This window comes from Lactuca virosa, chromosome 8, assembly GCF_052849685.1.
Source record: "Lactuca virosa cultivar CGN04683 chromosome 8, Lactuca_virosa_CGN04683_v6, whole genome shotgun sequence".
Taxonomy (NCBI): Eukaryota; Viridiplantae; Streptophyta; class Magnoliopsida; order Asterales; family Asteraceae; genus Lactuca; species Lactuca virosa.
The window spans coordinates 230202006-230216013 of record NC_136433.1 but is presented as its reverse complement, the minus strand read 5'-3'; the positions used below and the strand labels follow the sequence as shown (position 1 = coordinate 230216013).

General features: G+C 35.1%; 1 protein-coding gene across 1 annotated transcript; it reads right to left on the bottom strand.

The window, feature by feature from the left end:
* Nucleotides 1-6751: 6751 nt before the first annotated feature.
* LOC145132589 (senescence-specific cysteine protease SAG12-like) lies at nt 6752-7893 on the bottom strand. The gene is made up of 2 exons (XM_079067434.1): nt 7461-7893; nt 6752-7344 (listed from the first exon to the last, which is right to left on the bottom strand). Exons 1-2 carry the CDS (start codon nt 7891-7893, stop codon nt 6752-6754), a joined length of 1026 nt encoding a protein of 341 aa, XP_078923560.1.
* Nucleotides 7894-14008: the final 6115 nt, after the last annotated feature.

Genomic DNA, 14008 nt, shown 5'->3' with positions numbered 1-14008 from the left:
GGAATTTTGCACTTGAATCTGCTACCAACTTATGATAAACTTTGTTATTTTGTAAAAAGTATTTATTGTTCATTGGACCCTTCGTTTGATCAAAAAAGAATTCACACGTTTCAACATGTTTTTCATGGGTGAGTGTTTTGTTCAACATTTCCTATACTCAGAGAAACATATGCCTATACGAAAAGACATTCAAGCTCACAATTTTTCCAATACATAATATATATATATATATATATATATATATATATATATATATATATAATTGCATCCTTACTAATATTTAATTTTTTGGATACATTTTGTAATTTACATATTTCATTGTAATAAAATAACCGTAAATACACTTAATTTACAATAATTACTCTTGATGTTTGTGGAAAATGTTGCCTCCAAAATTAGCAAGTGGCAAATAGTTCAGGGGTTATTTCCATAACTTATCATTTACTATTCATAGTTTGACTATGAATAGTAATATATATGTGAAATGTTTGAAGAATTGGACGGCACATGTGAATTTGGAGATTTGTTATTCAAAAGTTTGTAGGCAGAGTGTTTGGTCATGAATAGTATTCAAATTTGAAGGCGCAACATTTTTGGACGACGACATTTTTTATCCTTTCATATGTTCTTTTCTTTGGCTATAAATAGCCTAATCCATTTCATTACGAATAAACCAAAACAATCAAATATATATATATAGTAAAACATTACATATATATATATATATATATATATATATATATATATATATATATATATATATATATATATATATACACACTGATACACCACCATATATTTTAGCCCTCTCACTCTATTTGTAATCTCTTTCATAATCCCTGTAAACACTGCAAATTATAGTGAATTGTTTCTCGGCTTCCTCCGCCCGTAGTTTTTTTCCCGATTTGGGTTTCCACGTAAATTCCTGTGTCTCTATTCTATTTATTTTATTCGTATTTCGTTGTGATTATTACGCTTTGATAATTTTTGATCCCATTCCGCATTGAACTAATATTATTTAAGTCTATTCGGATCCTTCGTATTTCACAACAATTGGTATCAGAGCATCCGGGTTGTAATATTAGCTCATTGGGATCATTTTATCAAGTAATTAATCATGTCTTCGGTAAAATACGATATTCCACTACTGGATCGTAACACACGATTTCCGTTGTGGCAAGTAAAGATGAGAGACATTCTCATTCAGATGGATTTACACAAGGCGCTTTTGGGTTTCAATAAGATGCCCGATACATGGACCGAAGAAGAAAAGGAGATGAAAGATCTGAAGGCTTTATCCCAGATTCGTTTGCACTTGTCAAACGATGTTTTGCAAGATGTTCTAAAAGAAACGTCAGCGGCTTCTTTATGGCTAAAGTTGGAGCAACTGTTGATGACCAAGAGCTTACCAAACAAGTTGCATTTGAAGCAACGGTTGTTCAATCTCAAGATGATTGAAGGAGGCTCTTTAACTGAACATATATCCACATTTAAAGAGTTAGTAAATAACTTAGAGAATATGGATGTTCAGTATGAAGATGAAGACTTGGCTTTATTCTTACTGTCGTCGTTGCCAGAATCCTATAGCCATTTTCATGATACTATTATCTATAGCCGTGACACTTTAGTTTTAGATGAAGTCTATACAGCTTTGGATTCCAAAGAGAAGATGAAGCATATTACTGGTGGTGGTTCAAGTGATGCTAAAGCCGAAGGTTTGAATGCCAGAGGAAGAACAACAGAGAGAAGTAGAACTTCTCAATCTTCCAACAGAACCAGATCCAAATCAAAAGGCAAACGAAAGTTTTGCAACTATTGTCACAAGAAGGGACATGTGCTTGAAGAATGCTTCAAGTTGAAGAATAAAGAAAAAGAGAAGACGGCAGCAAATGGTAAACAAGCTAGCACTTCGGGTGAAGCCGATGTAGCTGAGGTGGAAGGTATTGGAGAACTTTTGACAGTTTATTCAGATAAACTGGATTCCACTGGTGATTGGATACTCGACTCTGGTTGTACTTTTCATATGTGTCACAACAAAAGTTGGTTTTACACATTTGAAAAGGTTAACCAGGGCTATGTGTTGATGGGTAACAATACTACATGTCCAGTTCTTGGACATGGTTCAGTCAGGATCCGTATGTTTGACGGAGTTATTCGAACCATGGGGGATGTTAGATATGTTACTGACCTCAGAAGAAACTTGTTATCTCTCAGTTCCTTTGACAAAAGGGGATACGAGTTTGCTGGTAAAGGTGGAGTTCTCAGGGTATTCAAAGACGGCTCCGACAAACTGAGAGCCAAACGAAAAACCTCAGATCTTTACTTTCTTGACGGGCAAACAATTTCAAGTGATGCTGCTGTTGTTTCAAAGTCTTTTTCTGATCCAGATCAGTCCCGTCTTTGGCACCTTCGACTCGGCCATATGAGTTTTCAAGGCATGTTAGAATTGAGTCGAAGAGGTTTACTTGGTCAACAAAAGATTGTTGATTTGGATTTCTGTGAAGACTGTGTATATGGCAAGGCAAAACGAGTGAGGTTTGCAAGTGGCATCCATACAACGAAAGGACCACTTGATTATGTTCACTCGGATTTGTGGGGACCGGCTCGAGTTGCTTCAAAAGGTGGAGCTATTTATATGCTCACTATTATTGATGATTTCTCCAGGAAGGTGTGGTCTTTCTTCTTAAAACTTAAAGGAGACGTTTTCTATACCTTCAGAAATTGGAAAGTTCAGGTTGAAAAGCAATCAGGTCTGGTGGTAAAGTATCTTCGTACGGATAATGGACTTGAGTTTTGCTCAGAAGAGTTTAATGTCTATTGTCAAAAGGAAGGCATTACTCGACATCGCACAGTAGTCCATTCACCTCAACAAAATGGTGTAGCTGAAAGGATGAATCGCACCCTTATGGAGAAGGTCCGGTGTATGCTTTCTAATTCCAAATTGCCAAAGTCTTTTTGGGCGAAGGCTGCTTCGACTGCTTGCTATGTTATCAACCGATCACCGTCACGAGCAATCGAGAAGAAAACTCCGTTTGAGTTATGGTCCGGTAAACCTGCCAATTATTCAGATTTAAAACCATTCGGATGTCCAGCGTATGCACGAGTTGACAATGGGAAGCTAGAACCAAGAGCAATCAAATGCGTTTTTCTTGGGTACAATCAAGGTGTAAAGGGTTACAAGTTATGGAGCTTTGATTTGAAGAAAATTATCATCTCAAGAGATGTTACTTTTGATGAGTCTGCTATGATTCAACCAGTTGCTGACTCTTCTAAAAGAACAGATGCATCAGATGTATCATCCGAAGCAAATAAAGAGTATGCTCAAATGGAGGTGGAGCTTCCTACTTCACCTACCACTAATCAGAGTACAAATCAGCATCAAGATTCTTCTTCGTCGGATGAGCATGTTGTTGGTGAAGATTCAACACCTTCACAACCACAAGCTACTACTCCAAGCATTGCAAGAGATAGACCGAGAAGACAGATTATTCCTCCGAAGAGGTATGCTGAATCTGATTTGGTTGCCTATGCTTTTATTGTTGCTGATAATATTGAGTATGCAACGGAGCCTGCGAATTATGACGAGGCTATCAAATCTGAAGACTCAAATGATTGGATGCTCGCTATGCAAAATGAGATGGAATCCTTGCAGCGAAACAGTACTTGGAATTTAGTTCCTATTCCGAAAAGGAAGAGACCAGTTAAATGCAAGTGGGTCTATAAGCTCAAGGAACCTGTCAACCCAAATGATAAACCAAGATACAAAGCTCGGTTAGTAGCTAAAGGCTACAGTCAGATTCCTGGTATTGATTACACTGACATTTATTCCCCAGTTGTCAAACATACTTCCATTCGTGTATTGTTGGGGTTGGTTGCTTCTAACGATTTTGAGTTAGAACAACTTGATGTCACTACAGCTTTCCTAAATGGTGAGCTTGAGGAAGAGATTTTTATGCAACAACCTGAAGGTTTTGTAGTTCCTGGAAAGGAGAACTACGTATGCAAGTTGAACAAATCTCTTTATGGCCTCAAGCAGTCTCCTAGACAATGGTACAAGAGGTTCGATTCTTTCATGACCAGTCACAAATTCAGCAGGTGCACCTATGATAGCTGCGTTTATTTCAAGAAAGGTGACAATGGTTCAAAGATCTACTTACTCTTGTACGTGGATGACATGTTGATTGCAGCAAAAGATATGAAGGAGATTCAGAAGTTAAAAGACCAGTTGAAAGCTAAATTTGAAATGAAGGACTTAGGAGCTGCCAAAAAGATTTTAGGTATGGAAATTGTTCGTGACAGGAAGTCTAGGATCTTGCATCTTTCTAAGAAAAGTTATATTGAGAAAGTCCTAAGACGCTTCAATATGCACGAAGCAAAGTCTGTCAACACACCTTTTGCAGCTCATTTCAAGCTATCATCCGCTTTGAGTCCTACTAATGAGACTGATATGGCTTACATGGCACGTGTTCCATACTCTAGTGCTGTTGGATCTTTAATGTATGCTATGATCTGCACACGCCCTGATTTGGCTTATGTTGTTAGCATGGTTAGTAGATACATGGCGAACCCGGGGAAAGAACACTGGAAAGCAGTACAGTGGATTTTTCGTTATTTACGAGGTACGTCTTCCATGTGTTTACATTTTGGCAAATCTAACACTGGGGTGTTCGGATATGTTGATTCAGATTATGGAAAAGATTTGGATAAACGAAGATCAATTACAGGGTATGTGTTTACACTAAATGGTTGTGCTGTTAGTTGCACACGCCCTGATTTGGCTTTTGCATTTTCTATTGTACGGTTGTTTTGTATTTCGTTCTCTTCTATGTAGCTTTTCTTATTTTCATATTCATTTCTTTCTTTTGTGATAAACATAGAAAATATAAATAAAAATGAAGTATTATATGGCATTTAGGAATCGTTAGTTATTGATAAAAAATGTCCCAACTATTAAGAAGTTTTTAGTTTATTTATGAAATTATGGAAGGTTTGATTATAAAGACAGTTTAGATGCAATTATCTCAATGATTCCAACCACAATTATTTAAATCCCATTAATAGTGTCGTTTGTTGTGGCTTTTCTGTTTTGGACTTCCAATTTAACGGTTGATGTTGTGTAGTTGTTCTTTGGCTTTCGATCAATTGTTACAATCTTTATCTACTAATCAATACAATAAAAATTTGTTCTCAAGAACAACATGATTTCTTTCTTTAATAATAATATATTAACAATTACAATGTACAAAAGGAACTATATATAAAACGGTCATATATGGGCCAAAACACAGCATGATAAATACACATAACATAAATACACGAAATTCCTTTTCTTTTTATTATAAATTCGTAAATGTTAATAGTTTTCTTAAAAATAACATGTGTGGTTTCATAGCTACTTCCATCTAGCCAATAAATTGCATAGCTCTCAAAACGACTTCATCACTACTTCCATATGCAACTTAGCACCCACAAAAATATTTCAAGGAATTCTCAAGGAAAGTTGGTGTTTTGATTGGCACGACTTGGATTTGACTCCGGTCTCACATCTATCCGGCCCGCAGATTCGCATTCCCTGATTTATGATGTCCTTCATTGTGGGTGTTATTCGTATTATCATCATTTAGAGACATTGGATTATTTGGAATTTTGCACTTGAATCTGCTACCAACTTATGATAAACTTTGTTATTTTGTCAAAAGTATTTATTGTTCATTGGACCCTTCGTTTGATCAAAAAAGAATTCACACGTTTCAACATGTTTTTCATGGGTGAGTGTTTTGTTCAACATTTCCTATACTCAGAGAAACATATGCCTATACGAAAAGACATTCAAGCTCACAATTTTTCCAATACATAATATATATATATATATATATATATATATATATATATATATATATATATATATATATATATATATATATATATATATATATATAATTGCATCCTTACTAATATTTAATTTTTTGGATACATTTTGTAATTTACATATTTCATTGTAATAAAATAACCGTAAATACACTTAATTTACAATAATTACTCTTGATGTTTGTGGAAAATGTTGCCTCCAAAATTAGCAAGTGGCAAATAGTTTAGGGGTTATTTCCGTAACTTATCATTTACTATTCATAGTTTGACTATGAATAGTAATATATATGTGAAATGTTTGAAGAATTCGACGGCACATGTGAATTTGGAGATTTGTTATTCAAAAGTTTGTAGGCGGAGTGTTTGGTCATGAATAGTATTCAAATTTGAAGGCGCAACATTTTTGGACGACGACATTTTTTATCCTTTCATATGTTCTTTTCTTTGGCTATAAATAGCCTAAGCCATTTCATTACGAATAAACCAAAACAATCAAATATATATATATAGTAAAACATTACATATATATATATATATATATATATATATATATATATATATATATATATATATATATATATATATATATATATATATATACTGATACACCACCATATATTTTAGCCCTCTCACTCTATTTGTAATCTCATTCATAATCCTTGTAAACACTGCAAATTAGAGTGAATTGTTTCTCGGCTTCCTCCGCCCGTGGTTTTTTTCCCGATTTGGGTTTCCACGTAAATTCCTGTGTCTCTATTCTATTTATTTTATTCGTATTTCGTTGTGATTATTACGCTTTGATAAATTTTGATCCCATTCCGCATTGAGCTAATATTATTTAAGTCTATTCGGATCCTTCGTATTTCACAACAATGTTCCACAATTATGCAGTGGGGTAGGAAGCCATCATGGCAATGCCACAAAGGCCTTCTTGCGCATCAACATCTCTTTGCATCATTATGTACCCCTCTTGACCCCAACTTGTTCCCCAAGAGTTCTTCACCAGCCAATATTTAGTTCCGTCAGCACTCGCTCCATAACCAACCGCAGTAACACCATGGTCTAGTTCAGTACCACATTCTCCTGTAAACACCCCGCTAGAGTAGAATTGGAAGTCGGACCCACTAGCATCAATGGCCACAGAAATAGGCTGACTAGCTACAGCTTTCAAAAGTGCACTTTCGCTATTAGCAGGAACATCTTCATGACCCGTAATCGCTGCAGCATGGTTAGATTCCTCGTTGGTGTTGCAGGTGCCATCGACTCCTTTGTACGGGTAGTTGCTCTCTGTAGTAAGGCCTTTATTGTTTAGGATGAAATCAAAGGCATCGTCCATAAGACCCCCCTCACATCCCTGATCCTGACCACCGGTGTCGCAGTCCACGAGCTCTTGTTCGGATAAAGAGACCAATTTACCTGTTTTCAGTTGGGTTATTCCTTCCATAGCTGCCACAGCTGAAAATGCCCAGCAACACCCTACAAACATATATGATGCGATATCGAGTTTAAATATGGTCTTGTTAACAAACATAACTTAATTAGTACTTGGACTACGTCTCAAGTTTGAAATTCCCATAGTAGTTTTTGCTTACCACATTGGCCTTGGTCTTTAACAGGTGTTACTGCGCCTTTCTTTCTCCAGTCCATTGATGATGGAACTGCTGTCACATTTTCATACCTGAAAGCAGAGGTCGATGGGGAACATTCGTGTGCCTTGAATCGGTTCCTTGTGCTCGTGAACTCTTGGTTTGTAAGGTCTGCAAACTCATTGACTGCTAGTTTGTAAGCTTTTTTCATGAGACTGTTGGATGACTCTATGTACTGAACATTCTCTTGAAAAATCTTTGAACGTTGTTCTTTCTCATCAGCATCCTTGTACACGCGTCCATAACGAGCCATCCAGTGTTCGTGGCTCTCATAGCTTGAAGTTTCAGGGAGCAGCCGAGATGTAGTGTGCGAAAGCAAAGTAGCAGAGAAGAAGATTAATACCAAAAAAGTCAGGGCTGTCCGGTTTGTTGATGTCATAGTTCTGGTAGATATAAGAAAAAATGGTTGTGAATGATGATTTGGAATAATTTGTGTGCCCACAGGTCGGCTTTATATAGAAACACACGGTTTCGTCATTGTTTGGGAAACGAAATATTTTTATCACCGTTCGTGGAAGATAAGATGTTCAGTTGATATAAGTATTAATCAATACAAGGAAAACACACATGTTACGTTGTTTAGATTTATGATTGATGCCACTAATTTACTTGGATTTTTCTTTTGGACTATACTCCTAATGACTAAAATTGTTGTGTACTGATTTGTTTTCTTAACATAGGCGTAGGTAGGTTATGTAAAAGCTTACAGAACATAGCTTGGCCATTATTTTGGAATGTAGTTGTGTCCTATATGAAGGAAATTCTCCAAGGGTCTGATACTTACAACATATTTTTTATTTCTAACTTTTTTTTATTGTATGGCTTTTAGATGTTCAAAATGCAGATATGCATGCCTTTATTCTATTCGTTTCCATCTTGGTTTATTTTAACTTTACCCACACTTTCAATGCATTTGAAGAATACTAGGCAATAAAGGAGTTTGGTTGGTTGTACGCAATATCAATCTCATCACTACATAAATTGCAATTGCAAGGAGCTTGTTATATATAAATATATATTGATCCCTTCAACAAGACTTGCAGTATCCCCAAAACGATCAAGAAATATAATATTTCAGAATTTTAATTTCGCCCGAATGCATGAATGCTTCTTAACGGCCACTTTTCAGAATCAATGAATGATGTCCGATGTCTGAATTTTCCACTGAAGTCGGCTGTCACGACGTGATACTCCAATATTACTCATTTGACAAAACCTCCCCACAAAAGAGAATTAAAACGAATAGTGTGCACCAACAATGATCTTGTGCGAACTCACCCCTTCCAAGCTCATTTGCCACAATATTAGTGTAGGAAACTTGTCCACACGCCCGCCAAATTAAAATGGTGATGAAAAAAGCAAGTTTACTATGTTAATAAAGGGAAATCGTGAAAATATGTTTGAAAAGGTACAAATGTGCTAAAGGGAAATCATGGAAAATCAAACGAAAAAATACATTTAAAAACTGTTCATTTAGCCATTTTTGTAATTTTAATCATAATAATTTTTCGTCAATTATTTACAATGTTAAATGTTACTTTTGATTTTATGTTATTATTATCTATTATTATTGTTTGCTAATTTAAAATCTTTTTCATCGGAAAATTTTCTCAGAATGTGGACTTATTCAACCCCCTTGTTCGTATGTGGGTGAAGAACTAAAGTTCTCTTAGTAGAAATATGTGTCCTTCACCTTTTATAAGCTTTATTACCATATTCTTTTTTCAACTCCCATCTGGTGAGAGGTATGTTAAAACCAAAGTCTCTATACCATTTCATTAGGAGTCGCCTCATGAAACAAACAAACATGATAGTTATTCTTTATATATACAATAAACCTAGGTTTTCCGATAAACGAAGGGGGCTAAGGGTGACCAATAATTAAAGTGTTATGTCGATCACCGTTTTGGTACTAGACTCCTCAGCTTTGAACTTCTCCTTCGTCTGCTAGACTTTAATGTTAAAACCATGATTGATTATGAGTGATCCGGATGGAAATCACGTTAATTTCTAAATTTATTCATCCGATGTTGTCGTAATAACAACATTGAGTAGGTTTCAAAGAAAGTGAGAAGAAAAGAAGGATGTTGAATGGTACTGGCAATGTAGTCATTTTTATGGCAACACAAATCTTTAACGGCATACATGAGGAAAATCTACTACACGACCATCGAATCAATTTATTCTAAGAGAAATGTAACCGACATGCTTTAGGTGTAATAGTCATTGTTAGTCCGGTCTCGAATAGAGGTAGTATACAACTATTTGAATTCCCTTAACATTTCAAGAAAGAAGGTCTTAGATTTCTCGAAAATCTACATGGCAGTCGTATTCGGTTTAGGATCAGCTATAAAATATAGTTGTTAGATTATACTGTAGATCGAAAGTCTCACGATCAAGTCGATTTTTCTGCTCTCACAATCGTAATGTGTTGTAGAAGTTTACGAGAAGTTTCGTCAATATGATACAAATAACACAGAACCCAATATTATGTGTGTAAAATAGTTCTTCTCAGGAATCATAGTTCAGACTAACAAGGTTGAGAAAAATGTTGAGGAGGTGTCGATCATGGTTGCCGGAAAAGGTTAAAAATAAAGATTTACGATTGTTGATGCCAAGAAGGATGTAAGGGGAAAGAGATCAAAATTAGGAGAGACGAATTGACTTTGATACGATTAGAGGCGATCCAAAACCCCAGTATGCATGAAATTATTTTGTTGAATCTAATGCCAGAGTTCCAGAAATGTTTTGCATTTTCTATTGTACGGTTGTTTTGTATTTCGTTCTCTTCTATGTAGCTTTTCTTATTTTCATATTCATTTCTTTCTTTTGTGATAAACATAGAAAATATAAATAAAAATGAAGTATTATATGGCATTTAGGAATCGTTAGTTATTGATAAAAAATGTCCCGACTATTAAGAAGTTTTTAGTTTATTTATGAAATTATGGAAGGTTTGATTATAAAGACAGTTTAGATGCAATTATCTCAATGATTCCAACCACAATTATTTAAATCCCATTAATAGTGTCGTTTGTTGTGGCTTTTCTGTTTTGGACTTCCAATTTAACGGTTGATGTTGTGTAGTTGTTCTTTGGCTTTCGATCAATTGTTACAATCTTTATCTACTAATCAATACAATAAAAATTTGTTCTCAAGAACAACATGATTTCTTTCTTTAATAATAATATATTAACAATTACAATGTACAAAAGGAACTATATATAAAACGGTCATATATGGGCCAAAACACAGCATGATAAATACACATAACATAAATACACGAAATTCCTTTTCTTTTTATTATAAATTCGTAAATGTTAATAGTTTTCTTAAAAATAACATGTGTGGTTTCATAGCTACTTCCATCTAGCCAATAAATTGCATAGCTCTCAAAACGACTTCATCACTACTTCCATATGCAACTTAGCACCCACAAAAATATTTCAAGGAATTCTCAAGGAAAGTTGGTGTTTTGATTGGCACGACTTGGATTTGACTCCGGTCTCACATCTATCCGGCCCGCAGATTCGCATTCCCTGATTTATGATGTCCTTCATTGTGGGTGTTATTCGTATTATCATCATTTAGAGACATTGGATTATTTGGAATTTTGCACTTGAATCTGCTACCAACTTATGATAAACTTTGTTATTTTGTAAAAAGTATTTATTGTTCATTGGACCCTTCGTTTGATCAAAAAAGAATTCACACGTATCAACATGTTTTTCATGGGTGAGTGTTTTGTTCAACATTTCCTATACTCAGAGAAACATATGCCTATACGAAAAGACATTCAAGCTCACAATTTTTCCAATACATAATATATATATATATATATATATATATATATATATATATATATATATATATATATATATATATATATATATATATATAATTGCATCCTTACTAATATTTAATTTTTTGGATACATTTTGTAATTTACATATTTCATTGTAATAAAATAACCGTAAATACACTTAATTTACAATAATTACTCTTGATGTTTGTGGAAAATGTTGCCTCCAAAATTAGCAAGTGGCAAATAGTTCAGGGGTTATTTCCATAACTTATCATTTACTATTCATAGTTTGACTATGAATAGTAATATATATGTGAAATGTTTGAAGAATTGGACGGCACATGTGAATTTGGAGATTTGTTATTCAAAAGTTTGTAGGCAGAGTGTTTGGTCATGAATAGTATTCAAATTTGAAGGCGCAACATTTTTGGACGACGGCATTTTTTATCCTTTCATATGTTCTTTTCTTTGGCTATAAATAGCCTAATCCATTTCATTACGAATAAACCAAAACAATCAAATATATATATATATAGTAAAACATTACATATATATATATATATATATATATATATATATATATATATATATATATATATATATATACATATATATATATATATATATACACACTGATACACCACCATATATTTTAGCCCTCTCACTCTATTTGTAATCTCTTTCATAATCCCTGTAAACACTGCAAATTATAGTGAATTGTTTCTCGGCTTCCTCCGCCCGTAGTTTTTTTCCCGATTTGGGTTTCCACGTAAATTCCTGTGTCTCTATTCTATTTATTTTATTCGTATTTCGTTGTGATTATTACGCTTTGATAATTTTTGATCCCATTCCGCATTGAGCTAATATTATTTAAGTCTATTCGGATCCTTCGTATTTCACAACAATTGGTATCAGAGCATCCGGGTTGTAATATTAGCTCATTGGGATCATTTTATCAAGTAATTAATCATGTCTTCGGTAAAATACGATATTCCACTACTGGATCGTAACACACGATTTCCGTTGTGGCAAGTAAAGATGAGAGACATTCTCATTCAGATGGATTTACACAAGGCGCTTTTGGGTTTCAATAAGATGCCCGATACATGGACCGAAGAAGAAAAGGAGATGAAAGATCTGAAGGCTTTATCCCAGATTCGTTTGCACTTGTCAAACGATGTTTTGCAAGATGTTCTAAAAGAAACGTCAGCGGCTTCTTTATGGCTAAAGTTGGAGCAACTGTTGATGACCAAGAGCTTACCAAACAAGTTGCATTTGAAGCAACGGTTGTTCAATCTCAAGATGATTGAAGGAGGCTCTTTAACTGAACATATATCCACATTTAAAGAGTTAGTAAATAACTTAGAGAATATGGATGTTCAGTATGAAGATGAAGACTTGGCTTTATTCTTACTGTCGTCGTTGCCAGAATCCTATAGCCATTTTCATGATACTATTATCTATAGCCGTGACACTTTAGTTTTAGATGAAGTCTATACAGCTTTGGATTCCAAAGAGAAGATGAAGCATATTACTGGTGGTGGTTCAAGTGATGCTAAAGCCGAAGGTTTGAATGCCAGAGGAAGAACAACAGAGAGAAGTAGAACTTCTCAATCTTCCAACAGAACCAGATCCAAATCAAAAGGCAAACGAAAGTTTTGCAACTATTGTCACAAGAAGGGACATGTGCTTGAAGAATGCTTCAAGTTGAAGAATAAAGAAAAAGAGAAGACGGCAGCAAATGGTAAACAAGCTAGCACTTCGGGTGAAGCCGATGTAGCTGAGGTGGAAGGTATTGGAGAACTTTTGACAGTTTATTCAGATAAACTGGATTCCACTGGTGATTGGATACTCGACTCTGGTTGTACTTTTCATATGTGTCACAACAAAAGTTGGTTTTACACATTTGAAAAGGTTAACCAGGGCTATGTGTTGATGGGTAACAATACTACATGTCCAGTTCTTGGACATGGTTCAGTCAGGATCCGTATGTTTGACGGAGTTATTCGAACCATGGGGGATGTTAGATATGTTACTGACCTCAGAAGAAACTTGTTATCTCTCAGTTCCTTTGACAAAAGGGGATACGAGTTTGCTGGTAAAGGTGGAGTTCTCAGGGTATTCAAAGACGGCTCCGACAAACTGAGAGCCAAACGAAAAACCTCAGATCTTTACTTTCTTGACGGGCAAACAATTTCAAGTGATGCTGCTGTTGTTTCAAAGTCTTTTTCTGATCCAGATCAGTCCCGTCTTTGGCACCTTCGACTCGGCCATATGAGTTTTCAAGGCATGTTAGAATTGAGTCGAAGAGGTTTACTTGGTCAACAAAAGATTGTTGATTTGGATTTCTGTGAAGACTGTGTATATGGCAAGGCAAAACGAGTGAGGTTTGCAAGTGGCATCCATACAACGAAAGGACCACTTGATTATGTTCACTCGGATTTGTGGGGACCGGCTCGAGTTGCTTCAAAAGGTGGAGCTATTTATATGCTCACTATTATTGATGATTTCTCCAGGAAGGTGTGGTCTTTCTTCTTAAAACTTAAAGGAGACGTTTTCTATACCTTCAGAAATTGGAAAGTTCAGGTTGAAAAGCAATCAGGTCTGGTGGTAAAGTATCTTCGTACGGATAATGGACTTGAGTTTTGCTCAGAAGAGTTTAATGTCTATTGTCAAAAGGAAGGCATTA